General features: G+C 56.7%; 1 protein-coding gene across 1 annotated transcript in view; it reads right to left on the minus strand.

Moving 5' to 3' along the window:
* SORT1 (sortilin 1) overlaps positions 1–27,901 on the minus strand; it is a 38,711-nt gene that overhangs the window by 4,309 nt on the left and 6,501 nt on the right. The window contains exons 2-18 of the mRNA XM_074977610.1: positions 17,241–17,300; positions 14,505–14,578; positions 13,571–13,673; positions 12,963–13,133; positions 12,542–12,615; positions 11,485–11,534; positions 9,122–9,252; positions 8,652–8,796; positions 6,626–6,781; positions 5,374–5,480; positions 4,739–4,841; positions 4,391–4,559; positions 3,796–3,986; positions 2,482–2,671; positions 1,965–2,081; positions 1,385–1,493; positions 1,180–1,286 (exon numbers count right to left, since the gene is read on the minus strand). Coding sequence (XP_074833711.1) covers positions 1,180–1,286; positions 1,385–1,493; positions 1,965–2,081; positions 2,482–2,671; positions 3,796–3,986; positions 4,391–4,559; positions 4,739–4,841; positions 5,374–5,480; positions 6,626–6,781; positions 8,652–8,796; positions 9,122–9,252; positions 11,485–11,534; positions 12,542–12,615; positions 12,963–13,133; positions 13,571–13,673; positions 14,505–14,578; positions 17,241–17,300 — 2,057 coding nt within the window. The remainder of the gene's footprint in view (positions 1–1,179; positions 1,287–1,384; positions 1,494–1,964; positions 2,082–2,481; positions 2,672–3,795; positions 3,987–4,390; positions 4,560–4,738; positions 4,842–5,373; positions 5,481–6,625; positions 6,782–8,651; positions 8,797–9,121; positions 9,253–11,484; positions 11,535–12,541; positions 12,616–12,962; positions 13,134–13,570; positions 13,674–14,504; positions 14,579–17,240; positions 17,301–27,901) is intronic.

Consider the following 27,901-nt stretch of genomic DNA (forward strand, 5'->3'; position numbering starts at 1 on the left):
TGAAAAGCCCAAGGGGCCGAGACCTCAGTTGTCCCCAGAAGCGAGCTCTCCCCAGTGCCCAGCACCTCCGGCAGCAGCACCGTTTCCCAGCAGCTCCCCGGAGAGACCGCCGCCACCGGGGCTCCCGTACCCACTGCCAACCCACCCCCGGCTGCTGAGCTCGAGGGGATCACGGGCTAAGCCGTCCAGCCCGGCTCAGCAGAGCTCCCTGAACTGCGCAGGGCAGAGGGAAGAGGACGACGACTCCCCTGGCTGGACGCTGCCCTGATTCATAAACCCCCAGAGGGGGACACAGGCAGCTGCGCTTCCCCTCTCGCCTAACTCCCACCCTTCCTGGGTGGGGCCCACAGGGGCAGCACCCCCGGGGGCAGGAAGCCGGCTGTGTCTCAGATCCTGGCCCAGGGCAGCGCAGCCATAGCCAGAAACCCAGGGGCTGCGCCAGACGTTTTGGGAAAGCGCCGACACTCCCAGGCCAGGAAGATGCAGTGGGACAGCTGGTCCCCGGTGCAGTCGCTGCGGAGAGGACCCGGGAGCTGCTCAGCACTGCTGACCTGAGCTGAGCTGCAGGTGGGGGGTTTCAGAGGTGGAGCAGGCTGCGCCCACCCACCCGCTCTCTGCGGCACAAGGGGGTTCCTGGGATCTGCTGCAGACTGGGCTGGGGCCTGTGCCACCCGCTCCGGGGCTGCGCTCACACCCCCCCGAGCCCGTTGGGAAGAGCTGCCCAGGGGAGTAGTAGGGGCCCAAACCTCACCGGTTCCCCGCCTGAGCCTGGCCGGTTCATGGAGCGGGTGGTACAACGGCTCTGCCATGGCAGACAGGGACCAGCCCCACAAAGCCCTCCGCAGCAGGAGCTGGCTCCGGCTCGGGGTTCTTTCCCAGCTCTGACGCAGGATCGTGCCCAGGCTCGGGCAGCCGATCACCAGCGGTGGCATTGGGAAGGAACGTGCCTGGGTCAGAGCAGCAGCAGGGACCCTGGGGGTGGCTGTCCCCTGCAGCATGGGGCAAAGGGCCCCTGCTAGTCTCGGGAGCAGTTCCTTGGCCCCGCAATAGCTTTTAGCCCTGATCCGAGGTTGGAGACTCCGCCGGAGGCTCAGGGGCTGTTCTGGGGCCGGCTGTGGGAGGGGCTGTGGCCTACAACCTGAGGCGCTCAGGCGACAGCGCGTGAAGCCCCAAGCCCACCTGCCCCCGCAGACGTATTTCTTAACGATGAGGACGGCGGCCACAGCGCTGAGCAGCATCACGGCCAGGACAGCCAGGATGATGGGAGTGGAGCTGGAAGCAGCAGACTGTGAGGAGAAGGAAGAAGATTTCCTGCATTCACAACACAGACCAGCCCCATGGAACCCAAAGCGCGTCCGCTCCCTGCCCGGCTTCCAGCCCCTACCTGCTGGCTGGGGCTCAGCAAGTTGCTTGTGCATTTCCTTTTCAGGTCAGTCACCTCTCGCCTAGGATTCTCCCCGCCTTGACACTTGTCGCCTGGGATGCGGCGATACCTGCAGCGTCAGGGAAGAAAGCCTCCTCAGGGCCTGGTGACCAGGAGCAAGCTTCTGGGAGACACTGCCTCCCTCCCCATCCCCGGGAGAACTACTGCCTCCTAGCCAGGACTCAAAGCTGCCCTGCCGGGAGACCTCCAGCCCTGCTACGGCTCCAGAGCCAGAGGACGGGCCCTGAAGCAGGACAGCTCCTTTATGCGCCTGGCTTCCAGACAGACTGCCCCAGTAATGGCACAAGGCTGGGGCACATGTGTCTCCACACCCAGCATCGGCCTCCTGTAACCGGCCGGCACACTGCAGCAGAATGGGTCCCACCATCCCGGGGAAGGCTGGAGAGGGGCCTGGACTCCCCCGGGAGGCTACGCCTACTGGGAGAAGGGTCTCCTAAGAACGAGCCCTGCTCCCGCTCTGTTCCCTGCTCTATCTGGGGCCAGCGTTCGCTGAACAAAGCCCGTTCACAAGCCACTTTACCCATGAGTGGTCAGCAGCTCCTGCCTGCCATACAAGCAGAACTCCAGGTCGTGGTCCTTCAGCTCCGGCTGCTCCACACACACCGACAGGTTTTCAGGGCGGTAATAGCCGAAATCGCTGCAGGGCAACAACAGAGCAGAGGCGGGCGTGAGCGGCACTGGGCCACGGCTCTGGGGCGAGCGCCACTTAGCTGGCCTGACTCGCTCATGCTGTCCAGGCACCGGCCAGACCTGTCTAGCCAAGCAGATCCCGCACCACTGGCCTGGCTGGCTGTGCTAGGCCTGAGGGCTGGCTCTCGGCGCTCCCTCATGTGCCGCAGGACAGCGGCGAGGGGCCCCCAGGCCAGCTAGAGACACTGCAGGAGGAGCCACATGGGGAGTGGTTTTGGCCTTGACAAGCATGAGGATCGGCTGTGCAAAGAGCCCCAGACACGAGCCCCAGCAGAGCGGCCATCACCCCTTGCCCCGCTGCGTCAGACCCCTCCGGGCATCGCGGGTGTGCCCTCTGCACACCGTACCAGAGGAAGTCCTCCAGCGTGCAGGGGCAGACAGACGGCTGCTTGATCACCAGGTAGTCCCGGCCATTCTGGCAGACGGAGGACTTGCGGAGACGCAGGTACTGCTCCTTGTAGCCCAGGACGCAGCCGTCGGTGCGGTCGCCGGGCTGGCTGGAGTGAGCCAGCCAGATGGTGTAGTCGTCCTTCTCGCCTGTGAGAGTGGGAGAGGGTCAGACTGCAGCCCAGGGTGAAGCAGCGAGAGACAGGAACTGCCCCAGGCAACAGCAGGGCGATGTACCACTGTCAACCTCGAGCTAAGGGCCTTGTCCCAGCTCCAGGAGCACCTCCAGGGCTACATGCGATAAGGGCAGCGTGGCCATTTCAGCCCAGCCTCCTACCAACCACGGCACATGGTGCTGGATGGCCAGGCTCCAAGGAGCAGCAGTGCTGGGTAGTACCTGGGGGACCGGCCTGGCCCTGCTGGAGAGGGAGAGAGGTTACCCCACCGGCTCTAGCCAGCATCAGCCACGTTCCTTTGGGTGGGGGTGCAAGTCCTGGGGTGAGGGTGCCGCTCTGCTCGGCGGTGGTGAGGCCTTGCTGGCAGCGTGCGCCCAGCTTTGATCACCAAGGTGTGGAAAGGGGGGCAGGGAACCTGGACAGGGCCCCGAGGGGAGTGACAAGGAGGCGCCCAGGGCTGGAACCGTATGAGCCCAGGCTGCAGGGCCCGGGCGCTGTCAGTCTGGAAAGAGGAGACCCCAGAGGGCCCGGACACCAGGACTTAAAACAAGTGGTTCTCTGGCCCCAGAGGGCAGGACGAGGTGACGGGGCCAAGCTGCAGCCCAGCAGACAGAGATGACGTGTCCGGACACTCTCGCGGCCCGTCGGAAGAGCCGGGCAGCGGGACAGGCCCTAGGGAGGCTGCAGAAGCTCCTTCCCTGGAGGCTTTCGGAGGAGGCTGGAGAGCAGCTGGACAAGCTGGGTTACACACAAGCCCTGCACTGTGGGGGGTTGGATGAGCTGGCTCCTGAGGGCCCTTCTGACCCTGCGGTTCTAGACGGGACCAAACCTTGGGAGGTCCCACTTGCTGCAGCTGGATGCGGGTTTGGCGGGAAATCCCCCGAGCACGTCCAGCGTGACAGGGAGCAGCAGCATGCAGCCGAGAGGCTTGGTCGCCGGAGAGGAGCTTCCACTACCGGGAGCTGACACTCCAGCCTCTGCCCAGGCCGTATCACCTGTGCTGGTCTCCCCGGCCTGCTCCCTGCTGCGCCCCCGTGAGCGGGCGGCAGCCCACCCGCCCCCCTCGGTACGGAAAGGAAGGAGGCAGGTGAAGCTCACAGTTCCTGCTGAGGAGATGAGTGAAGTCAATGGTGTAGGAGACCCACGTGCGGGACAAGAGCGAGTCTCGGTAGCCCCACAGGCTGACGTTCATAGACCTGGCCCCCGGCTCCGACGCCAGGCCCGTGAAGTACATGGGCTCCTGGGAGAATGTGTACTTGTGCCAGCACTGGCCTTCGTCCGTCGAGAACCTAGACAGCAAAGGGCTCCAGTGAGCAGCTGAGCCGCACCACCCAGGGGAGCCCAGGGAGCCTTCTGCCAGCCCCTGCTACGTTCAGAGGCGAAGCAGTGTGACCAGAGCACCAGCCGTGCAGCTTGGCTGGCACAGACGGGCAGGAGACCCAGGACCACAGCACGGTACCTGCCTAAAGGAAAGGGAAGGAGACGTCTCCAACAGCCCAGCTCTCAAGGAGCAGCCTTGGAACAGCCGCAGAACAAGGGAGGCGAAACCCCCAGAGTGACAGCAGCCCGGATTCCCTCCCACTCACCAATCCATATGGACAGAGCTCTGTTCCAGCCAGCCGGAGCCTGCTGGACGCAGGGAGCAGAGCCCCGCCCCACCCTGCCTGCTTTAACGAGTGGCGCTCTGGCATACTTAAGCACATTGATGGGCTCCGAGCTGTGCTTGATGGCGACGAGGATGCCCCCAGAGTCCAGGATGGCGTAGTGATGGGGTCCCTCCAGCACCCGGGCCCAGGTGTAGCCCCCGTCATCCGAAAGGTAAACGTCGGGGGTCACCATGAAGCTGACATCCCCCATGCTGCCTGCAACACAGAGCCCAGCACCACATGATTACAGCAGGTCCTGGCGGACAGGCGCATTACCGGGCCCCAAAGGGATTCAACCTGCCGCTTGCTGCCCCGAGGTCCAGCAGCTGGCTCCTGCCCCCGGAAGGCCTCGCTCATGCCCCCCGCCCCCAGTGGCAGCAGCAGGGGGCTCGCACCATGCGCGATGACCAGTCCGACGGCGTTGGGCTCGGAGAGGGGCAGCATGGGCACGTTCTGGTTCAGGGAGCTGCCGTACAGCCCATCGATGTACAGCCTGCACTGTAGAGAGAAACCAGAGAATCCAGGTTAGGAGACAGGACGCCACATGGGGTGGGAAGTCTGCTGACACGTTCCCACCAGTGTCTCAAAGCCCAGCGTGGGTTAGCTCCCCTCTCCCCAGGGCCTCTCGCCTAACGCAGGTGCGTTACGGTCAGACACTGGAGCACACCACCCATCCCATGTCGAGCAAGGCACACGGGGCCTCTACTCACCTCTGTCACTTCCACGGTGTGCTGGTCACGGGGCAGCCAGGCCGGAGAGGCAGCCAGCACTCACGTGCCGTCGAGCCTCAGCACCCCTCACCGTTTAGCTTTGTTCAGCACCTCCCCTCACAAATAATGTGAACGATGGCCACTCGCAGGCCTGATGCCGCGCGGCTGGGGGGACTCACGCTCGGGAGATGCGGCGGTCGTGAATGAAGGAGGGCGTACGTAACAATTACTGCAGGGCCAACCTGCCCCGCCTGTGCGCCCCACCCCCCGACCCTGGCTGCCCAAGACTCGGGAGAACACTGCGTCCGACAGAGACGAACCTCGGCCCTGCTCTCCGCGGTGGAGTTGCACTTGGCATCGACAGGCGTCCTGAGCGGCTGCCACTTGCCGCCCTGATCGAAGGTGATCATCGACTGGATGGAATGGTCTGCCGGGAGGAGAAAGACGCGGTGTGAAACCCTGGGGGGGTTTGTACTCTGCTCAGCTCAGCCCTCCCTCTGAAGATCGCAACACGGTAGGACGGGCTGCCCAGTCCATCCCGCCAACATCCCACCCTGTGGGGCAAACAGCCTGGCTGCAGCAGGGACAACTTGATTTCCACCTGCCAGCTGTCCCACATGCTGGTGCTGTGCTGCTTTCCCCCAGGGCAGCTGCTCCCCAGCACCAAGTCTACTCTAAGCCAGGGCTTCAAGACTGGCCAAACCCCTGGGCTTGGTTCAGAGCCGGCCCATGAGAGAGCCCTCCAAGTTCTACCACCCAGCTGCCCTGGAGACAGCAGATGTGAAGACCCAGCCTTGAAGACATACGTGGCACATGTGTCTCTCCAGCTTTTAATTTCTACTAAGCCAGCCAGGCTCCCTCCCGACCCCAGGCCTGGGCTTACATGGCAGCGTCCAGTCCCCATGGACTACTGGCCTTCTGTCCATCGCCGTGCCACTCCAGCTGCAAATGCAGAGCAGCCAGCAAGGGCTGCTTCCTCCGAGCGACACCCCACAGTGCTCATTTTGGCTGGCTACATGCCCACGTACCCACCTGCCCTCAAGGATAACTACACAGGGCTGCAGATGGCTGAGCAGCACAGAATCACTGTGGGGCTCTGCCGACAACCAACGGCAGCGAGGAACGTCCTGGTCCCTGTCTCGGCCCCGCCCTCAGGGATCTGCCCCATGTGTTGGAAGTCAGCTCAGGCTCTGCCATAAAGCCCCGTGCGCTGACCATTTCCAGCCGGTAGGAGACGCACAGGTGAGCAGAGAAAGGCACCAAGGGAAAGCTGTTCTGCCCTCCAGCCAGCCCCTCCTTTACTCCTGGGGCAGGCCCCCCCCCGCGTCAATGGACCCAGGACTGGACCCGCTGACTTCAGTGGGGCTATTCGCATGAGCGCTGTCTGCTGCACACGAGCCAGGCCTGCACTCAAACAGGAGCTGGCGAAGGACAGCCGACACGCACAGCAGGCCTTGAAGCGGCCCTGAGGCCCAACACACGCCCGGAACAGGGAAAGGTTCTGCCCTGACTGCCATGTTAGCCAGGCTGGGGTGCGAGGCGGCTTTGCTCAAATGGAGGGGGGGCACTCGCCTTCCGAGAGAACACTGGTGATGTAAACCCCCCGCAGCGAGGTCACATTGGTGAAGTCAGTTTCACTCCCCGTGCCGGTGTAGAGATGCCGCTCCAGAGACTTGGAGTAGATAAGGCCTCGATCATCCGAGGTGTAGATTGTGCCGCACCCAGTATCTGCAAGGCAGACAGGAGTAACAGCTCTGCAGGAGCAGCGCAGCTGGGCGAAGGGAGAGGCCTGCAGAACAGTTGCGAAAGCCATTTCCAGCCTCGGGAAGTTCCTCGCACACCCGCACTCAAGCCTCCACATGCCAGTCACACCACAGCCTTGCGCTGCCAATGCTGATGCAGCATCGTGCCGTGTCGGCAGGGGCAGAGGGAAGCAGGAATCCCCCGAGGAGAAGCAAAGATGGCCCGTGTGCTTCAGCGCTCACACGGCGGGTTACCGCCAGATGCCAAATTCTTGGCTTCTCTGTACAGCTGGTCCCGGAGACAGCACTTTCCTGCCTGACTTTGCAAGAAACAAGGCCCAGCAGTGAGCAGCCAGAGGGACTCTGAGCTTCATCACAGGTTATGTGTAAGCCCTTCGTCACGCTGGCTTAGATCCCTCACTCAGACAATGGGGACGGCGGCTCTTTGAGGATAAACCTGGCAGCGGTCTGGTAACAGGGTCGGCTGAGCAGAGGTCTCCCTCCAGCTGAAGCCCAGTACCGACCCCAGACCAAAACCAGCGCAACTGAAACGTTACGCCTCTGCTCGTGGGCCAGGACGGGTTTCCTGGCACGGCTGAGCCAGAGAGCGGTGCAGACGTGAGGATTACGCTCAGTGTAATTCCTGGGGTCAGGAACTCAAACCATACAACCTAGAAACCAGAAGCTTGGGCTCATCTGCTGCTCTGGGAACCTGGTGCTTTTGAGGTGTCTGCTGGGGTGGGATTTGGGTGGAGAACGTTTTTCCATGTATCTCATAGGCAACATCATGCGACACACACAGCTGTGACACAGGAAGAGCAGCAGGGTGGGCACCCCCTTGCCAGGCCTGCACCAGTCTGATGTACAGCTCTCCAGGACTGGGGAATGGGCACTAGATGGGCAGGGAGTGCGGTCTTGACGCTAGACAGGAAGACCCCCAAAGGGACAGGTCTGAGAAGGAGCAGGGCCTTCAGGAAGCTCTGCCGAGACTCCCAGCAGTTCCTGAAGGCTTAAAGAACACTCCCTGGCAAAACACTGCAGACAGGGTTGAGATTGTAAAGGTCAGTTACTTGCGGGAAAAGCCGCTGAGACAAAGCCATGCTGCTCAGCACGCTCCGTGAGCGCAGGAGGCTCACAAAGGCAGAGTTAATGCCAGCTGGGCCCTTGTATCCCTATGCACAAGGCCAGCCGAGCTGCCAGCAAAAATGCTGAGTGCACCAGCAACTCTGGAAACTGACTGGTGAGCTCTGGACTGCTCTGGTCTTGCTCCAAGGTTGCACTGGGGAATTTACACTTCAGGGCACTCGTCGTTCCCTTACAAGCAAGGGCACCGGAAACAGAGGAGACTGATGGGCTGGACTGAAGAGCGTAAGAGCTGAAGGGCAGGGTTTTCACACGCAGTAAGTGACAAGGGGCTAATGCTGCTAGGAGAACAAACTTAGAGTGTGGACCTAAACTGCAGCGACTTACACCATTCGGTGTGGGGAAGTGTGAAAACCACATGCAGCAATGACATGCAATGTGCAAAACTTTCAGCCTGTCTTCTATAGCTCTGGGGCACTGCAAGCAGGCTACCTCCATGGAGGGATTACTGCTGCAGCCCCTGGCTACCAAGCATTACAGCCTGGGCTGGACTGTCCTTTGGGTTTCTGCCCTTAGAACACACAGGCTGAGAGTCAGGTGAACTTTAGGCTTGGCTTCGCAGATCTAGGCTTGGAGCGTTTGCATCCAGAAGACCATGTCGTTCTCGAGCAGAGAAATCTACGATCAGCTCCGGTTGATGAGACACTGGGACTGAAATTTGGATCGGTTCAGGCGTGCGTAGCCCACCTGCATGCGTCCTCTCTCTCACTCACCGCCAGGGTCATCCACGTGCATGAACACCATGTCCTCGTTGGCCGCCAGGATGGAGAAGAACTGCTCCTGACCCACAGAGGGAAGCTGAGCCATATTCCAGGTCCCTCCTTGGTCAGAGGAGACATGGATCCTCCTCGTATTGCCCTGCAAGGCAGGCACAACCATTATTCGGCTCCCCAATGGCTATTGAACCCAAGTGCTCAGCAGTACCTACTCTCCTGGGCCAGGTGGACTGCAAAGAGGGACGGGGAAGAGAAGCTGGCACAGGAGCAGTCCTGGTGCTACGTAGGCACAAGAACAGGGTGAGCAACAGCCACACAGTCATCTATGCCCCTGCTTGTGTCTAAGGCACAAGGAACCATCACATTCATTCCCACTCTGGCGCCTGTCCGAGCTGGGCCAGGGCTTTCCATGTGGACACGAAGGAGGATCCACTGAGCCAGAAAGAGGAGCAAAGCCGACCTCCTACCTTCTCCGCCACCACCGAAGCAAAGAGGAAGCGGCCTCCCAGGCCAAACGAGTAGATTCTGCTGCCTATAGTCTTGAAGCTTTTGCCAAAGTCACTGGTTTTCTTTAGCTCCAAAAAGCCCAGGTCGCTTTCTGAGAAGGAAACAAGAATGAGTAAAGCTGCAGCAGAGGAGGGACGCTGAGGTCAGGTCTATGGGAGGGAGTGAAGTGGGGGAAGTGCCTTGCTTGGGTGTGACGAAGCCACCCGTTGAACACAGCAGTTAAATTGGCCAAACCCCATGTCGACAGCAATGGCAAATGGGAAAGCTCTCTGGTGACCTGGTACAGGCTCCCAGGGAGTTGCCACGCTCAAGCCAGACAGCACAGGCAGCATATTCACAGAGCCACCGCATTTACTGGAAGCAGAGATGAACCCTGAGGCAGCCGACACCCGACACCCCTGCCCTTATGGTCCGCTGCTGCCTCGTTATGGCCCTTGCTCACCCAGCCCTCCCACTTGGGGCCGAACCTTGCCCGGCAGCAGCTGGAAAGCCTGCTCTACGTCAGCGTTCCCCAGACTGTGTCCTGCGGAACAGCGGTGTTCCATGTGAGATGAACAGGTGTTCCGTGAAAAAGATTCAATGCTAGTGGTATTTTTCCTTCCAAAATATTAAATATGAAATTGTGTGTATCAAAAAAACCAAGTATTTGACTAGTATTTAGACTGTAGGTGTATTATTTATGATGCTTTCATAACAGCGATTCGGATTGTTTTTAAGCTTTAAGGCAGACAGTCCTTTTTTGAACAATATTGTCCTTTCTGGTTTTTTTGTACAAAAGAACAACACTAACCAGCCTTTTTGTTCTGGGTTTGTACTTAACTTGTATCCTTAATTACAGGGTTGATAACTGTCCTCCTGTCAGAAGGACATTAGATGTTCATTCACATGATATTCTCTTCTATTTTACAAGAACAAAAAAATAAGACATCAAAAAACCTACCTCTTTTAAATCAACTTTGAAACATTACAGACAGCAAGTTTTCAGTCTGAACCCCCTACCGCTCCAGACCAGCATGTGTGTGTTCAGTCAGTATATTTTGTAGGATGAGAAATGCTGCTCTAGACTGTCGCGGACAGCCTCCAGCAGTACCTGCATCCTGCTATCAGCGGCCTCAGCAGCTCAGCCTGCCCAGCGGCTGGCCCCGGAACTTCAGGCAACCCCAGCTTTAATTCACAGCATAACTTCCTCTCCACCTTGTGCGCTCGCAGCCTTGGGACAGGACAGCTTCATCTACACTCCAGCAAAAATATGCCCCCCCAGCTCCAGTTTGGGGATCCCACTGCCACAGCTCCAGCCCTCTCAAGAGCAAGTTTTCCACCCCCCAACCCCTGATATCCATCTCTCCACATTTTGACACCCAAACTCTCCAACTACACGCTCAGGACCTGTAGCAGGAGCACTGCGAGGCCCCATTCTCCCTCCTCCACTCCCCAGCACAGATCCTAGAACCGGAAGGAACCTTGAGAGTCATCACGTCCTGTCCCCTGCACTCCTGGCAGGGCCAAGCACCATCTAGAGCATCCCTGACAGGTGAGTCTCTAACCTGCTCTTAAATATCTCCAGCGATGGAGATTCCACAACCTCCCTGGGCAATTTATTCCACTGTTTGACCACCCTGACAGTTAGGAACCTTTTCCTAATGTCCAACCTAAACCTCCCTTGCTGCAGTTTAAGCCCATTGCTCCTTGTCCTGTCCTCAGAGGCCAAGGAGAACAATTTTTCTTCCTCCTCTCTGCAACAACTTTTTAGATACTTGGAAAAGTGTCAAGAGCAGATCAACCCCTCTGCACCGAGCATTTCAGTGGGGCATTCTGGCACCTCACCTTCCACCATCGCTGGAGAGCACCTGCAGAATTCTGCCCTGTGGGATTGCTACATTTAAACAGGCTGCAGCTATAATTTACACATGTTGTTTAACCTGAAAATCCAGGTATCAGAGTCACTGTGCAGGGTGCCTGTCAGGAGGGGGATGCACACAGCAACAGGTTTCAGACCCACATGTTACAATAGCTACCAGTTAGTGATTACAGCCGCTGCAGCATTTGGGCTCAGGACCCTTCGCTGGCCTGTCACCAGCTCCTTGGGCAAGTGACTCAGTGGTGAACAGCTGAGGATTTACTGAGGCGTTTGCAGAACTGGAGCTGAAGGGAGAAAGCTTGGCAAGTCTCTGGCTTCACACACCCCATGCGGCTCTGACTCTCTGGCACTGGAACCAGGATTACAGAATCCCAGGGTTGGAAGGGACCTCAGTAGGTCATCAAGTCCAACCCCCCCAATGAAAGCAGGACCGATCCCAACTACAGCATCCCAGCCAGGACTTACTGCAGGAGTCATTGAGGTATGTGGTGAAGAAGACAGTGGTGTCAGGGCCCCTAGAGACAGACAGGAGATTTAAAAAGACATAAGCGAGGCAGAGGAACAGCTGCGTCAGGCCGGCCACACTGCAGCTGGAGGTGTAACTGCTGCTTGGGTAGGCAGAGCCATGCCAGCTTTCATCTAACTAGCGCTGCTCAAACCACCAAGAAGATGCAGCATCACACACACCAGTGCACCCAGAACACCTTGCCGGGGTCCCTGCCAATCTGTCTCCTCTGCTCCTTTTCGCTGCACTAGCTTTAGGGCAGGCAGCAGTCACCCCCCGATGGCAGCGCAGACACACCCCGCATTTGACGCAACCCGGGGACGCAGCTGAACCCACACTCTCAAGCTGCTCCCGCCCCAGCCCTAGGCTGGGATGCTACATCGCATGCACCAGTGAGGAGGACGGTGACTGGGCCTTTCTGGGGAATATCCCAGGAGTTGTGACTGAGACCAGATGTCATCCATACCACACACTGGCCTTGCCCAGGCGGTCACCAAGGGCTTAGTTTGGCTGGTTTGTCATACAGATTCTATCCTGGGTAGAGAACTAGCGAACTCATAGCACCCACGCCCATGGTTTCTAAACCGTCGCAGCATCAACAGAAAGCTGTTGAGTGCTGCTTCCCAGGGGATTGAGTAAGTCGTACCCGCAGAGCATGGCTGGGTGCAGAGTTCCAGACACTCCGTGTGAGGAGCCTTGCACAGAGTGAACCCAGAGTCTGTGCTTTTCCAACCCTGAGAGAGCTGCCTGCTGCGCCAGGCAGAAGAGTGAGAACGGGACACTGCACTGTGGAAGGGAACTCTCCCCACCCTCACTGCGACAGGACACCAAGCTCTGAATCAGAGCCTGTGAAGCCGCAGTGGCTTGGGCCCTGCAGGCTGTTGGGCTTCATCTACAGGCAGAAAGAATGCAGGAGAGTTGACAGATGCGCCATAAGTACGCTGCAGAGCAGCTCCTGCTTTTCTCAGGCGGGAGAGCTGAGAGCAGCGCACACCCACTCGCTGTCTGGCTACTCACCATTTGGCCAGGCAGACAGCTTTGTGGATTTCTTCCCACTTCTCCCCAAAGTTCCTGGACACCCAGAGGCCGCTCTGAAAAGTTCAGCAGGCAGACAAGGTGGTTGATTACTGGTTGTGTTACATTCACGCACCGAACAGAATCAGAGCCATAAAAGGCAGCACCAGCTCTTGGGCTGCTAAATACCCAGGCCACGTAACACTCCCTGCAGAACCCCCAGCGCATGGTGGACTCAGGGACACTAGTTTAGGAGCCTGGGGGAAGCTAAAGGTGGAAGGACTCAGCAGTTGTCATCTGCTCTTCCCCCACTCCTGGGATGCTGCTACCGGACCCCACACCAGGCATTGCTACAGTCCCCAGTGGCAGAGCACACTGGCAGCTACGTCAGAAAGCAGAGAGGAGAGCGAGTGCAGTTGCTTACTTCGGTGCTGAGGGCCAGCAGGCTGTTGGAGTCCTGCGGGTGGTATATGACCTGAGTCTGGGGCTGAAACGGGAGATCCGTCGAGACAAAGTTCTTCGCGTAATCAGACGAACGGAAGATCTTTCCGCCACGTCTCCCTCCAGGCGCCGACACGTCCCCCGTCAGAATCACCTAGCCAAGGAGGAGGAGGGCGACCGGTCAGGGAGGATGCACATGTTTTTGCTGCGACAGAGTCAGCCTCGGCCGCACCCCTCCGACTTTCTCCACTATAGATGGGCTCTGCGTGGCTCGCTCGTCCCCGGTCACGTGTGCTGTCTGGCAACGGGGCTCTAAGTGCTTCACGGCCTCTGGATAAGCCCCAGAGAGAGGCACGGTCGAGGAGCCGCAGGTGGGGAAACCGAGGCAGGCAGCTGTGGCGTGACTTGCGTCCCTGCAGGTGACTGGCGTGTTTGCAGCAGCGCCACTTACCCTGCTCCGAACACTAGGCAGCACTGCCACAGGGCAGAATTCTCCCAGGGAGTGGACGTGTGTTGCTACGCAACAGGAATGCAGCCTTCCTGAAGGCCAGCTCCCTCCCCAGCCCCAGAGCAGTTCAAGCTGCCCCCTACCTTCCCCGAGTTCTCCGGTCCGATGGCCATCCCAAACTCCGTCCGGATGAAGGTGTGGTTAATGAGCTTGGTGATGTCCGTGAAAGTCTTTCCATAGTCCTCGCTGAGAGGGAAGACAGGATCTAGTGACTCTCGAGCTGAGCAGGCTGAGAGCAGGACCAGCGTTAGACTCGCTGGGCCCAGGGCAGGAAGTCAAAGGCATGCGGCATGGGGCTGGAGCCCTGAGCCACCCGGCGCTGCAGCCTGAGCCATGTAGCCTGGCGGTGCTCCCTGCTTGACACCCCCTCATGGGTTTACACAGGACCGAGCAGAAATGCCAGCTGGATACTCTGGTCTCCAACAAGCCCCACAATCCTTTGCATCAGCTCACTGGAGTGTCTGGGCAGCAGTGGACCCAGGGCACGACGGCCCAGAGGGAAGGGCATTAGGGGACTGGGCACTGCCTGCTAGGCTCACGGAGGGCTAGCTCCTCCCTGGCATGGGCAGAGCCTGCTGGGCACGCCGCTGTGCTTTCAGCAGCTGAACGCCCAGCACCCTGGCAACCCACGTGTCGCCCTGCAGTGGGCCGGCCCCCATGGGCTGGGCACAAGGTTTCTGCATGGCTCACACACTCCCAGGCGCAGCAGAGGGCCAAGCAAGACATACGCATGCTCACAGTCATCATCCCCACCCCAGGCAGCGCCCAGCCCGGCACCTGCCACTCACGTGACACAGTGGAGTGATTGTCACCAGGTTAGGAACCCTGCCCTTTCCCCCTCCCCTGCCCACCCAGCCCAGGGAGGCGACCTGAGCCTGCCAGCAGCCCAGCCTCCTTCCAGCCCCTCCCCAGGGACTCCCCAGCCAGGGAGCGCTGCAGCACTGGGCCGGGAGCAGGACCCACGGCCTCCCCAGCTCCCTGAGCTGATCAAGGCAGCCAATGCACCAGGAGCCTCACCTCCTGTAGAGGTTGGACTTGCTGAAACTCACTAACAGCAGCGGGATCTTGAATGTGGTCAGCACAAGGATAACCTGGACAAGGAGGGAAGCAGCCTGTCAGCCACAGGAGAGCCCTCAGGGCCGCCCACTGGCAGCCTGCAAGCGGGGCCCTCAGCACCACAGTACTCACCCCTGCCGCCGGGGGGGGCGCTTCCTGAGCCTGGAAAGGGGTTTGACAGCTCCTTAAATGCCCCGCTCCCCACCTCAGGGTCAGTCAGCTAGAGCTCAGGCCTGCCCTCCACCCCCCGTGGCATCTCCCAGGGAGCAGCTTTAACCACAAAGCAGGGCCTTGCTGGCCAAAAAGCTTCAGGCAGTGAGTCCAGAGGGGAAGTTCCCCCAAATCACAGGTGCTGCTACGAGAGCCACCCGGCCTCCTGCCCAATGCAGGGGCAGGTTCTTGGCTCAAGCCCCTTTCTCAAGAAACAGCCAACCCCAAAGCAGATAAGGCAGCAAACGCTGTGCAAAGAGATGACGGGGTGCCACATCGTCATCTCTCAACACGGAGCCACCTCTGGGTGCAAAGCACCACACTGCCCACAGCATAACGGGCAACACTGCTGGGGCGGTGGGGAGCTGGCCAGGCCTTAGGGCAAACTACTGCCTCCGCTTGAGAAGGGCCAAGGGAGCTCTGATGTCCACAGTCCAGACAAGACCTAGGGACGTATGGGTCTGACCCAACAGCCCCACACACAGGAGGATGAGGAGCTCAGCCAACACCGGCAGGACTGGAGCCAGTGATTCCAGGGAGACAAAGAAGGTCAAACTCAGGCACGAGTTTCCAAGCTCCCTGGCGAGAGCTGGCCTGTCGGGGACGCTGCAGGCTGGCCCAAGAGGGCGAGGAAGTTTGGCTGCCTTGGCAGTTCTTTCTTGCGGGAGCCCACAGGCGCGTGGAGATCCCTGCCTGGTAAAGACACACAGACCCGCCCTGCCTGAAGCTGTGAGGTACAGGGGTAATTCCAGGAGCTGCCTCATGATAGCTCTGCAGACAAACTCTGCGGGGCCACCTGCTCAGCAAGCAGTGCTGCCCCTGCAGGGCTGCTGGCAGCAGCTCCCTGCCTCGGTGTGGGCACCGCTGACAAGCGCCAGTCACACAAGGGCACAGCTCAGCAACATCCCACCCCACAAAGGCCAGCCGCTCCCAGAGATGCTAAGGCCGGCAGGAACCACTGCCTTCGGCCAGCCCCATAATCTGCTTCAGAGCTGCTCTTCAGGACAAGCACCCCATGTGGATTTAACGAGAGTCAGCAACAGAGGCACACGTGAGCGCTGCTCTGCTGTTCCTATGGCTAATGACTCGCGCTGTTAAAAATTTACACCTGTTTTCCCATCTGAAAGTGGCCGGATGTGATGGAGTGGGGGGGGTGCATGTGAGAGACTCAGGCTGGGTGTGTGTGTGACAAGCAGAGCAGCTCCCAGCGGCTAAGGATGACCCTGGGGCTGTAACCTAGGCTGGCAGGTAACACCTCTGCCCTGAACAAAGAGGAGGGAGGAGCCGAGCTGGGTTTGAACTGGGGGCGGCAGTGAGAAGCTGGAGGGGAGAGGGAGCTGGAAGGCAGCCAGCCGGGCGAGGGGGAAGCTACACCCCAGAGGGGCACCCCTCGGGCTCCTCTCCCCAGGATGGGTTGGAATGACTGTCTCTGATTGCTGCACTGACTCTTCTGTGAGAAACTGGGCCTCTGTCGCCTAAGAAACTTCCTGTTCTACCTGCTGAGTGAGAGTCACTCCTGCCTGCGGCCGGGGGGCAGTGCTTGGGGACCCCTGAACCCCACCACAGCTTCGGCTTCCCATTCAGATGCAATATAAGGCACAGACTTTGCATGCAGGGCTCCTGACGATGCTGGGACTGAAATGAATTGAGCACCGGTGGGCCACAGGCTCGCTCTCAGTGCAGCCGATGATGGAGGAAGCAGCACCTACCCCTGCCCCATCCCGGAGGCTAGCAAAGGGGTGGTGCAAACCCTTCACCCCGACTCAGGGGGAAAGAGCCCTGCTGACCTTTGGCCATTTCTTACCAGGGCAAAAGGGCACAGCATCCCCAGCCCATCAAGGTTGTACAAGAGATTCCCGAGAGCTGCACCCATTCTCATCTGTCTAGTCCCCTGTGTTGCCATTACCTGTGCCTTCCACAGATGTCTAGTGCGGGTGGCTCCGTCACTGGAGGGAAGAAGTGTGCCTGGGCTGCAGTTCTGCTCGGGTGGGCTTCTGGATTCTCTCTATTTATTTCAATAGGCTCCCCCGGAGCAAGACAGTGCTAGATACAGCGACCACCGGCCCTGCTGGCCCACAGCACCGCCCCTGGCATGACAGCAACTGCTGGCTCTGCAGAAGGGCTCTCGGGCGGACCGACACACCCCTTTGCACTAATGTCACAAAACGGTTTGGAAGCCGTCGGCTAAAGCAATGCTGCCCTGGGCACAGGCGTACCCGGGTTTCTAGGGGTACAGCCCATTCTGGGAGCTGCACCTAAAGATGCTATACATCTGCTAGCACATCTGTACCCCTGCAGCTGGCTGGCTGCTTTAGCTCTCCTGGGTCCCACTGGTGCGTTGGCCCAGGGCCCTTGCCAGGGAGGGCACATAGAGCACTGGAAGCATCCAAGACTCAGGAACACTTGTGCCCGAGAGTCATGGTGAGCACTGGCTCCTGGAGGCAAAGCCCTACTTCCCCACTGGCCGGCCACCCCGGCACTACTTACCCCGGTGCTGTCTCCAACCCAGGAGAGAGAGACGGTGCCGCCGAAGTCAGCAAAGACGTACTGCAAAGAAAGAGACGAGTCAGAAACAAGGGGCTGTGCTCCACCCCAGACCAAACCAACGCTGCTGCCAGCTGGGAGCACTCCAGAGGGATTCGCGCTGTGTGGGGGAAGAACACCTCCCAGTTACACACCCCTGCTGTGGAACCAGTAAAGGGCCCCCCGGCTTTCAGGTGGCTCCCTTCATCTCCTCACGTGGGCAGACACTGAAGCGCCCAGGGGAGCTTTGCCACATACAATTCAGCGAGCGTCTCTGGGATGTTCTTGGGGTTTGGGATGAATGGGCAGAACGTTGCAACCACCGTCCTAGGTCTGCACCAGGTCTTGGGCCAAGGGAGGTGTCTACTGAAAGCTGGCGATTTGCTGAAGCTGTGTACTCTGCTCATGTGTTTGTAGCATTTTTATATGTGGAGTTGGAAATGTTGGCTCTGAGCTGGGATTTGACATTTTAGTTTCTGGGAGACCACAACAGGTGGCGTGGTGCCCTATTCAGAAAGGGGCCCTACACAGGTGAAGCTGTCCTTGACAGAGAAAGAGCCTTAACAGATTCCCATCAACATCTGAGCAGAGAGGCAATGGCTGTTGCCTCAAAAGGACGTGGACAGGTGACCTGCCCCTGTGACAGGCTCCAGCTCAGATGTGCATCCACACAGGGAGAACAATGAATTCCCCCAACAGGGGCACGGAGATGGAGGGCCCTGAGGTTCCTCCAGTTTGTCTTCAGTCCAGCTCAGCACTTCAGGAGCATCTTGGCTAGGAACCGAGCTGGAAGGATCGCTGAGCCGGCCTAACGGGGGATGTACTCCAGAGACTTTGAAGAGAGCCGCAACTCCATCTTTGAGAGGGGCTAATCCTGGGGATGGAGGGTAAAGCTTGGGGACAGGGGGCAGGTTTTGGGGTTGAGGGGGGTAGTGTCTTGGAATGCGGTGGGGTGTGGAGGGTTGATGCAAACTTTGCTCCTCCCTGCATAAGAGCCTATCCCCATGCACAGCGTTTTCCTTGTCCTCATTTGCTCTCCAGTCCAGGGGTGAAAGTAACAATGTGTGTTCCCCTCCACCTCACAGGGCTTCGCTGCTCACCAGGAGCCAGAGCCCCAGAAGCGGAGCCCTGCAAGCCAACGGACACCCGCTTTACATCCACAGGCATACACAGGAGTGGGTGCAGCGCTCTCCAGCTCCTTTCTGCAGCTATGGATACCAATTCTATATCCATGCCGGGCTCTACCCACAAGCCCAGGGGTTCTGGCTTGGTGGAGGCGGGAGAGTTTTCACAATCCAGCCCTGTGAGAACCTGAGAGCCAGCAGCGCAGATTTCACACTCCAGGAGTTTTTAACAATGCCTCTTCTATCAGCTGCCGATGGGAGACTCCCCCACCACCCCCAGCCTGGGGCAGGAATGGCTGCAACTTAAGCAGAGCCAGACCCTTCTCCCACGGCACACAACTGATCACCCACCCGAGCAGCACCATGCGGACAAGAAACTCATTCATGTGTTGGGTTGGCCTTGAAGAGCAGCAGAACTGCAAGCAGTAGAGTAAACAGTGCAGCCCTGCCTCCCTGCAGAGACATGCGCCTCCAGAGAACATTTTCCACAGCTCCTGCTGGCTGCCAGGCAGGATCCCAGCAGAAGGAGCACAGAACGCTCCTGCCAAAAGGGCACACCTAGATCCAGTCTCAAGAGCGCAGGAGGACACCAGAGAGCGGAGCATGCCAGGAGAGCAGCGATATGGGGATCTGGATAGCTACCAGGGCACGAGTGCCAAGGCGGAACCTGGCAACGCAAACATTCCCCTGAGCAGAACAATAAACGCTATCGGTGCCCGGCCCTGCAGTCTCAAAGGTTGTCGCAGTTACACCCTCAGCTCAGTACATTTACACTCACCAGGGCACAGCTCAGCCAGCACCGATGCCAAAAAAACCCCAGCTCAGCCGTCCATCTAGCCAGGACATACTGAGATCGGAGTTGTAGGCACAAAACCTTCTCCCTGTCCCCAAGCAGGTGACCCCCAATGCACCTGGGAAGAGGAAACCCAGCTTCCTACAGGCAAGACCTGGGAGATGGCCAGAAAGTCACCATGAAAACACACCTGAGACCCTGAACTGCTCCCTTGCAAGAGGGCACTCAATACCTTGAGAGGCATCACCAGTTTCAGCCTCAAGTGTCAGGTTACCTTCACTGGAGGGAAGGTAGGCCAGGCACAGAGACCCAGGGAGCACATGGGGGAAGAGTGCAGAATGCAGCTTCTGTGCAGCCATTAGCGTCTTGTAGCCACAGGATGTAGAAGGGAGGGTCAAGGCCAGCATGGCTCCTGAGCTATGCCAGTCCTGCACACAAGACAGGCTCCAGGGGACAGCTGAAGGAAGACCAAGTGGGGCGGACAGGTTGGCCCTTGCACCAGCAAAGATGGGCCCAAGGGAGCTGAAGAGGAATCAAACAAGGGAGGAGAAGACAGAAAACCCACGCGGGGCTGGAACAGGTCTTCGCGGGGCCACAACTCTTGGTGATTCTGAAATGGACCCAAGACAGAGTGTGGAATTTGAGACTGCAGCGAGATGCGATCTCGTCTTTTGGAGCACGTGGGAGACACCCACCCGCAAGGTGGCCAGAAGTGGGAGGTGGCCGACCATCAGGTGACAATGCAGAGAATTGGTCTGGGGAAGACAACAGAGCAGGGATTTTCAACAGCCCGGGGGGAGGCCTGGAGACACAGCTGTGACTCGCAGCGGCATGAGGCCAGAGGAAAAGGAAACTTTTGGACAAGAGAAAGGGCTGAGGGACCTTGTGAGCAGGAGGAGGACAGAAGAAATGATGCACTTCTTCTTCAAGAGGGAAGCTGGAGATGCAGGAAGCTGAACCAGAGTCAGTGATAGAAGCTGGATGGGCTCCTGCTAACAGGGCTCAAGGCTGGCACGTGCATCCAGGACTGCAACAGTCTGGTTCAGTGAATCCACAGACCCACAGCAGGAGCTGTGGAAAAGGCGAGACACATCAGGACAGCTGTTCTCCTCCCCCAGGAGCCCCTGGCAAACATCAGCGAATGCACAAGACACCCTTACTATCACCTCATTTTGAAACTGGCAGAAACGTGACGCAGGTGCTTGCACGAGGGAAGAGCCGCACGGAGACGGGGATGCCAACGGAGGCTACAGACATGCCAAAGCAAACCTAATTCAGACAACACCAGGGCTTCAAGTGTGAGGAAACCAAGGGGAATACTTCCAGCAACAGCTGTGCTATCAGCCACCTCCAAACATGGAGACTGACTCTGCACTCTTGTCCCAGGCAAATCCACCTCCTGGCAGGAGGGAGCAGTTACAGAAAGCTACTGCTTTGCTGCTGAGAGGCACGTGGCCCACACCCCCAACTGTCCCAGCTGGGTTTCTAAAGCCACCTCTCCTTCAGGCCAGGTGTTGCTGAGACTAGACTGTGCTTTAACCACGCCAGGACTGGTGCAAGAGGCCGCCAGGTGGCCCAAGGGCAGCCCTGTTGTCCGAGGCTGCTGTGCTGTATTCCAGCAGTACACCAGACCACGCATTCCTGCCTACCACTCCCTCACGGACCACATTTCACAACACTGTGGCACCAGCTGCTCACTCTCTGTTAAGGACGACAGCGCCTCTCCCCATGGAAATGGCAAGAGCTGACCCAGCATCGACTCTCACTGCAGGAAGCTCTTACGGTGCCAGGGAGTCCTGTGGAGAGCATCCCTCCTGCCTCGGGGAGACAGCCTTTGGGCCCATGGCAGGGGGGCAGATGCTGAAGTAGGAACCCTAGCAGCGGCATCTGCAGCAACAGAAGGTTGTGGCAAATGAGTCTGCAGCAGGAGTGTTCTGTGCGGCAGAGCCTGGCATACCCAGGAACATCGCCATGCTGGAAAGCTAGCAGGTGGATTCGGGGATTGCCTGATTAGAAGCAGGATAGGGGATAAGCAGTCAAAACTTGCTTGCACACACAGCTCCTTTCCTTAGCTCCCGTGCTGGCAGCTCAAACTGCACTTCGCCTACTGAACCTTCCTGAAGGAGGCGCTTTGAGCGTTTAACAGCTAAGCCTCCCCATCCCAAGTAACATGGAGACCTCTTCCCCAGCGGCTGAAATGCAGCTGCCTTTGGGATGGAACTCAGCAGCTGTTTTTTAGGATTTCGATTCCAGTAGCATGTGGAGAACTCAACCAACATCAGGATCTGATTTTGCTAAGCACCCCACAGACCACCGTGGTCTGCAGAGCTTGAGCCGCAGTGCAAGAGAAACTGATGAGGTCAAGGGCAATGAAAGCCAGCTGACGTCAACCTTGCCCCAAACCCTAAATGGCCTCCTCAAGGATTGAGCTCACAACCCTGAGTTTAGCAGGCCAATGCTCAAACCACTGAGCTATCCCTGCCCCAAAACAACATAATGGGAGATACACATCTCCTAGAGCTGGAAGGGACCTTGAGAAGGTCAGCTAGTCCAGTCCCCTGCCCTCTTGGCAGGACCAAGCACCATCCCTGTAACTAGAGGAAGGCTTTCGGGCTAGGAGATCCTTTCCATCTGACGTAAGGACCAAGTCACACATGGAGGTACGGGGCGGGGGGGGAAGAGAGAGAGAGAGAGAGAGAGACAGACACTGTGTTGTGCCCCCCCCGCCCCGCTTTTTTTTTTTTTTTTTGAAAACACAAAATCACAACTGTCCATTTGATCAGGTCTTTGATTCTCAGGACTGGTGAGTGACCGGAGAACTGAGCATTGCTTGCGCAGAAAGCAGCTGCAGCAGGCTCTGGGTAAGAAGACCCCGTGTTGGTGAGATCCCAGAGAAGGGGAATGCCTTCTTGCGTGAGGAACGATTCATGCATAGGAGCTTGAAGAGAAATCTCTGCAAAACTGGCAAGAAAAAAATCATAGACTCCTAGGACTGGAAGGGACCTCAGGAGGTCACTAAGTCCAGCCCCCTGCTCAAAGCAGGACCAGCCCCACCTAAATCATCCCACCCAGGACTTTGTCAAGCCGGGACTTAAAAACCTCTAGGGAAGGAGGTTCTACCACCTCTCTAGGAATCCATTCCAGAGCTTCACCATCTTGCTGATGACGTAGTTTTCATTAATACCCAAACTAGACCACCAGCACCACAATGAGACCATTGCTTCTTGTTATGTCATCTGCCACCACTGAGAACAGCCTCTCCTCATCTTCTCTAGAGCCCCCCTTCAGGAAGTTGAAGGCTGCTATCAAATCACCCCTCACTCTTCTCTTCTGCAAACTAAATAACCCCCAGTCCCTCAGTCTCCCCGCAAAGGTCATGAGCTCCTGCCCCCAAGTCATTTTTGCCACCCTCCACTGGACTCCCTCCAGTGTGCCCACATCCCTTCTGTAATGGCTGGGGGGTAAGTGGGGAGGGAAGAAAGAGAAAGTCACAAGCAGTATGCTATATGCGGCCTCACCAGTGCTGAACAGAGGGGAGTAAAGTGCATCTCTAGGTCCGCTGGCAATGCTTCTATTAATGCACCCCACTATGCCATTATCCTTCTTGGCTACAAGGGCACACTGTTGGCTCATATCCAGCTTCTCACCCACCCAGGTCCTTTTCTGTTAAACTGCTGCTTCGGCAGTCAGTCCTCAGCCTGTAACAATGCTTGGGATTCTTCCATCCCAAGTGCAGGACTCAACTCTTTTTCTGGCTGAACCCCTTCGGATTTCTTTTGGCCCAACCTTCCAATTTGTCCAGGTCATGCTGAACCCTGTCCCTACCTTCTGGTGTATCGACCTCTTCCCCTAGATTAGTGTTATCTGCAAATTTGCTGAGGGTGCAATCCATCCCCTCATCCAGGTAATTAATAAAGATGTTGAATAAAACTGGCCCCAGACCAGATCCTTGGGGAACACTTGATACCAGCTACAAACCAGACAGAGTGGTTGATCACTAACCACTGAGCCCAACAGTCTACAACTGATGATCTAGCCAGCTTTCTACCCACCTTAAACAACTATGGATTGGAAAAACAGACTGTCATTTGCTGGCAAAAATACTGTAGGAGACCACACTAAAAGCTTTTCTAAAGTCAAGGTATATTACATCCACTGCCATCCCCATATGCACAGAGCCAGCTACCTCAGCATAGAAAGCAATCAGGTTGGTCAGCTATGACTTGCTTTTGGTCAGGGGTCAGCAAGAAGAGCCATTTTTTCCAATTCGGTAAAAAACTCAACAATCCAAGAGCCGCAACGTATGTCAATAGGAGACTGTCCTTAATAAATAACATCAAACTGTACCTTTTGTAACCCTTCTTAAGAACAGTGCACCCAAAGTGATACAGGTTTACTTTTTACATATTCTATTGCCTCACACTGTGTGTGTGTGCACGTGCACCGCTGTCTTCCTGACTTTCACGGCCGAACTTTCACTCTCGCTGGGGGAGTTATCCAGCGTTTCGAGATCATGTATCGTTTGCCATTTAGACACAAGTCGCTCATTTTTGGGCTTGTAGATGTTCACCGTTTATCAAAAATAATCAAGGGGAGGGGCGTTTTGTTGGTTTCGTTTGACTTTGCAATAATTACGGCAGGAGCCACAAAGAAGCCCCTGAAGAGCCACTTGCAGCTCAGGAGCTGCAGGTTGCAGATCCCTCCCCTTGGTGAATCCATGTTGACTATTCCTGATCGCTTTCTTCTTCTCCAAGTGTTAGAGAATGGATTCCTCGAGGATCCCCTCCGTTGTGCTTATTGAAGATGACCTGACCCTGTTATGCTCAGGAGAACCAAGGGAGCAAGTGGTAAGCTAGGTGAACCAGAATCACTACTGGCATTTCCACGTCGCCAATAGTAATTTTCTGGTCTGGGAAGAAAGTTCCATTCTGCAGCTTTCTGAACAAAGCAGAGCTCCTAAAGATGCACGTGTCATGCGCCTTTCCTGACCATCCACACTGATGTCAGTAAAGCAACCCTAGTGATCCACCAATGTCTGCAACACTGGGGAAAAGTACCCCTTGCGGTTTGTGTACTCTGTGGCAAAGTGGTGTGAAGCCAAGACGGATGAACCACACATCCCTATCGGCCCACCGCTGTGTTAGGGAACCCCACTGCAGCAAAACTGTCCACCACGTCCTGCACCGTTCCCAGAGTTATCTCTTTTGTAGCAGAGGGATGTCAAATGCCTTGGCTACCTCGATCACAGCAGCCCCCACTGTAGATTTGCCCACTGACCAGTAGCTGTCTGGTGTGGCAGAATGCCCCTTCTGAGCGGGGCACCACTTCCTGTGATCCTACCACACCCCTGTGTGGGCTGAAGAATGGGACCAGGAATAAGGTCTCCTGGGTCCTATTTCCAGCTTGTTCCAGTCTCTAGAAAGGGTCTCAAAGGGAGGTAGTCACCAGAGCTTCCCTGACATTGGCACTGCTTTGAGATCCTTCTATCCAACATGACAGAAGCTCCAAGTATACGCACTAAGAAAACATTAACCTGGTATTCACTCCTTCCCACCCATTCCCCGCCACCCTGTCCCCTAGCCACTCACTGCCTACAGGTTCACAGGGTCACAGATGGACAGAACCTGGCAACCAACGAGGTTGACTCCTGGCCAGCATGGCTCCAGCACTACACACACATTGGAAGAGAGGCTAAAGGAGCTTGGTATGGACAAGCCCTGCCAAGCCATATCCAGTTTGTGGCTTGACCGTGCCCCTCTCTCCAGGGAATGATCAGCTGTGCAAAGACCTTAAATCCTTGTGTGCAGTAGGAGAGACAAGCTTGGCGGGCAGGCCTTTGCTGTACGCCTGGACATGAACGGACAGCCTGTATTAGCACTCACAACAAAGCACACAGTGGAGAGCCAGGCTGGCTTCTGCACGTCCTGATACCATCAAATCCTGGAGCAGAAGCGGAATGGGTGGGGCCTCAACTTCTTCCCAGGGAAGGGCAGAGGAAAGCCACCACAATGGAGACCTGAACCATACAAAGGCCTTTTATTAAGAGCATCTGGCACACAAGGCCCCTTCCATCAGGGCAGCGGGAAGGCAGATCTGGCAGAGAGAACAGGGCCCTCGCGTCTCCACCAACTGAGCTCAGATTTGCTTTCTAGAAGAGTAGAGACCCTCTTCTACCCACCTTGACACTGTCTTATCCTGACAGGGATCACACTCCGAAATGCAGCTGTCAGCACACTGGGCCTCTGACACACTTTGATAAGCATCTGTTCCCAGGCCAGGCAGTCTGGCATCAACATTACTCAATGCTCTGCCAAGGTGTAGGTTGCAGGGCCATGTTCTGACATACACCAGGCCACACCCCTGTGTGCTAACAGCAGACTGCAGCCGTGCAGTACATCTCGAGAGAGAGGTGGCTTTCCTCCCAGCACTCGACAGGCGTGTTGTTCCTTTGCACAAAAACAAGCAACCCAGCTGCTGAAACTCAAATACGGCGCGGTGGGCAGCACAGTAGTACAAGGAAGTAATGATCGAGTCCTGCCAGCAGCCAATGAAACACACCCTACTGGCTCAGCTCGTCCCTGAGCATCCTGCCCAACTGACTGCTGTCCACACCGGCCCCATGGGCTTAGACTGTGCTGCAGCTAGATGAGAAACATCCTGGATAAAAATCTAGATGCTAAAAGGGGCCACTTTTCTGAGCTCTCTACAGCACCTAGACGGCCCCACTTGCCATTTTCTGGGTACTTCCAGTCTTCCTCCAGGACTGTTATCCCCAGCGCACAGAGGAGGAACTGAGCTCACAGCGAGGCTAAGTGACTCACCCCGGGTCACACAGGAAGTCGGTGGCAAGCCTAGAAATTGGATCCAAGTTTCCCAGGTCCTAAGCCAGAGGTCTGCAACCTGTGGCTCCGGAGCCGCATGAGGCTCTTTAAGGACTTTTTTGTGGCTCCCAGTGCCACAACTGCAAATTTAAAATATATATATATATATATCAATCCTTCTGATTATTTGCAGCAATGATGAACGTCTAAAAGACCAACAATGAACAACTCAGATCTAAATAGCAAATGATGTGAGATCTTGAAAGGCTGGATAACTCCCCCTTTAACACACGCAGTGCATTGTGGATATCATACTGCATCTGTGTTTTGATCGTGTTGCTAATAACTTCTTGATTTTGAAGAGGAAAAGGAAACCTGGGGAATTCCTGCTGTGAAGGGCACCACGTGTTTTAAGAAAGAAAACTGAAATTAAACATGAAGTCAAATTCACAGAAGTAAAGTAGGTTGAGGAGTGGAAGTCAGGGGTACAAACACACAAAATGTGAGCAAATAGAATATGTAAAAAGTCTGTCAACATCCTGCAGTAAACACAGATCACATTACAAATGTGTGCGCTGTTCTTAGAATGGGGGTTACAAAAAGTACGATTTGACTTTATTAAGGATAGTCACGCATTCACACGCACTGCAGCTCTTGAAGGATTGGTTGTTTTACTGAATTCAGAGAAAGCGGCTCTTCGTGCTGTTTTGGTTGCCAACCCCTGTCCAAGGCCATAGTCCTAAGCACTGGTCTATCCTTTCTCTCCAGAAGGATCTAAACGCAAGGACCTGACCACCTGTGGTCATTAGACTCCCAAGTACTTTTCCTCAAGAGTAAAAGCGTCAGTACTTGCGTGCAAAGCTGGTCAACATTGTTAGATACAAAAAAACCAATGAGAAGTCCTGTGGCACCTTATAGGCTAAAAGATAAATTAGAGCATAAGCTTTCGTGGACAAAGACCCAATCTGTCAGCTCCATTGCCCATGAAAAATTATGTTCTGATGCGGGATTCCCAACCTATGGGGTGGGACCCAAACTTGGGTCACCACTAGATTTTTCAAGGGTTGCTGGGTGGCTCTGAGCAGCAATCGGCTCTTTAAGGAGCCATTTGCAGCTCCTGCCGCTGCCATCACTGACTCTACCAGCTCCCAGTACCCACCCTGCTGAAACGGAACTCAAATTAATTGGTTAACATCCAGCAGGAGGGCTCCGACCATCAAACCAATTAAATTAAGTCCCATTTCAGCACGGCAGGGCAGGGAACTGCCCATGCTGTAGGATGGGGAAGGGAGCAGGAGGGCTGGGGGGGAGCTGTGTGGAGGAGGTGGCAGCCAGGCGAAGGAGCAGCAGAGGCATTTGTGTAACTTAGGTGGTGGGGGGGCATTTTGGGCTGCGAGGGGTTTACGTCTGGGCGTGGGGGCAGAGGGTGAATCAATATTTATTTTAAAAAAAATTCCCAGGGGAAAAGCCCTCCCCCTGCCTACCCCCCAGTTTTGAATTGCCTTGGGTCACAAAGTCTTACTGAATTGTCAAACCGGGTCAGCCTCCATAAGGCTGGGAACCTCTGTCTAATGCCCATTAGTCTATAAGGTGCCACAGGACTCCTCCTTGTTTTCGGGGATACAGACTAACAGGACTCCCCCTCTGCTACACTGTTAGCTACAAGGCTCTCCAGCGCTTCTCCCCAAGCGTGCCTCAGTGCGGCTGTCTGGAAGCTCCTGGGCTCCACCCCAGCAGCAGCCGATGCAATTCCTGCAAAGGATTCCGCAAGCCTTCAGAAAGAGCGCGCCACATCCCTGCTGGCCACTCACGCACTGTTCAAACTACACTTGGGAGGTCGACAAAGACAAAACAGAAAGCTAAGAACTTGGTTTTAAGCCTTTCCTT

The sequence above is a fragment of the Carettochelys insculpta genome, chromosome 26, assembly GCF_033958435.1.
Source record: "Carettochelys insculpta isolate YL-2023 chromosome 26, ASM3395843v1, whole genome shotgun sequence".
In the NCBI taxonomy this organism is placed as follows: Eukaryota; Metazoa; Chordata; order Testudines; family Carettochelyidae; genus Carettochelys; species Carettochelys insculpta.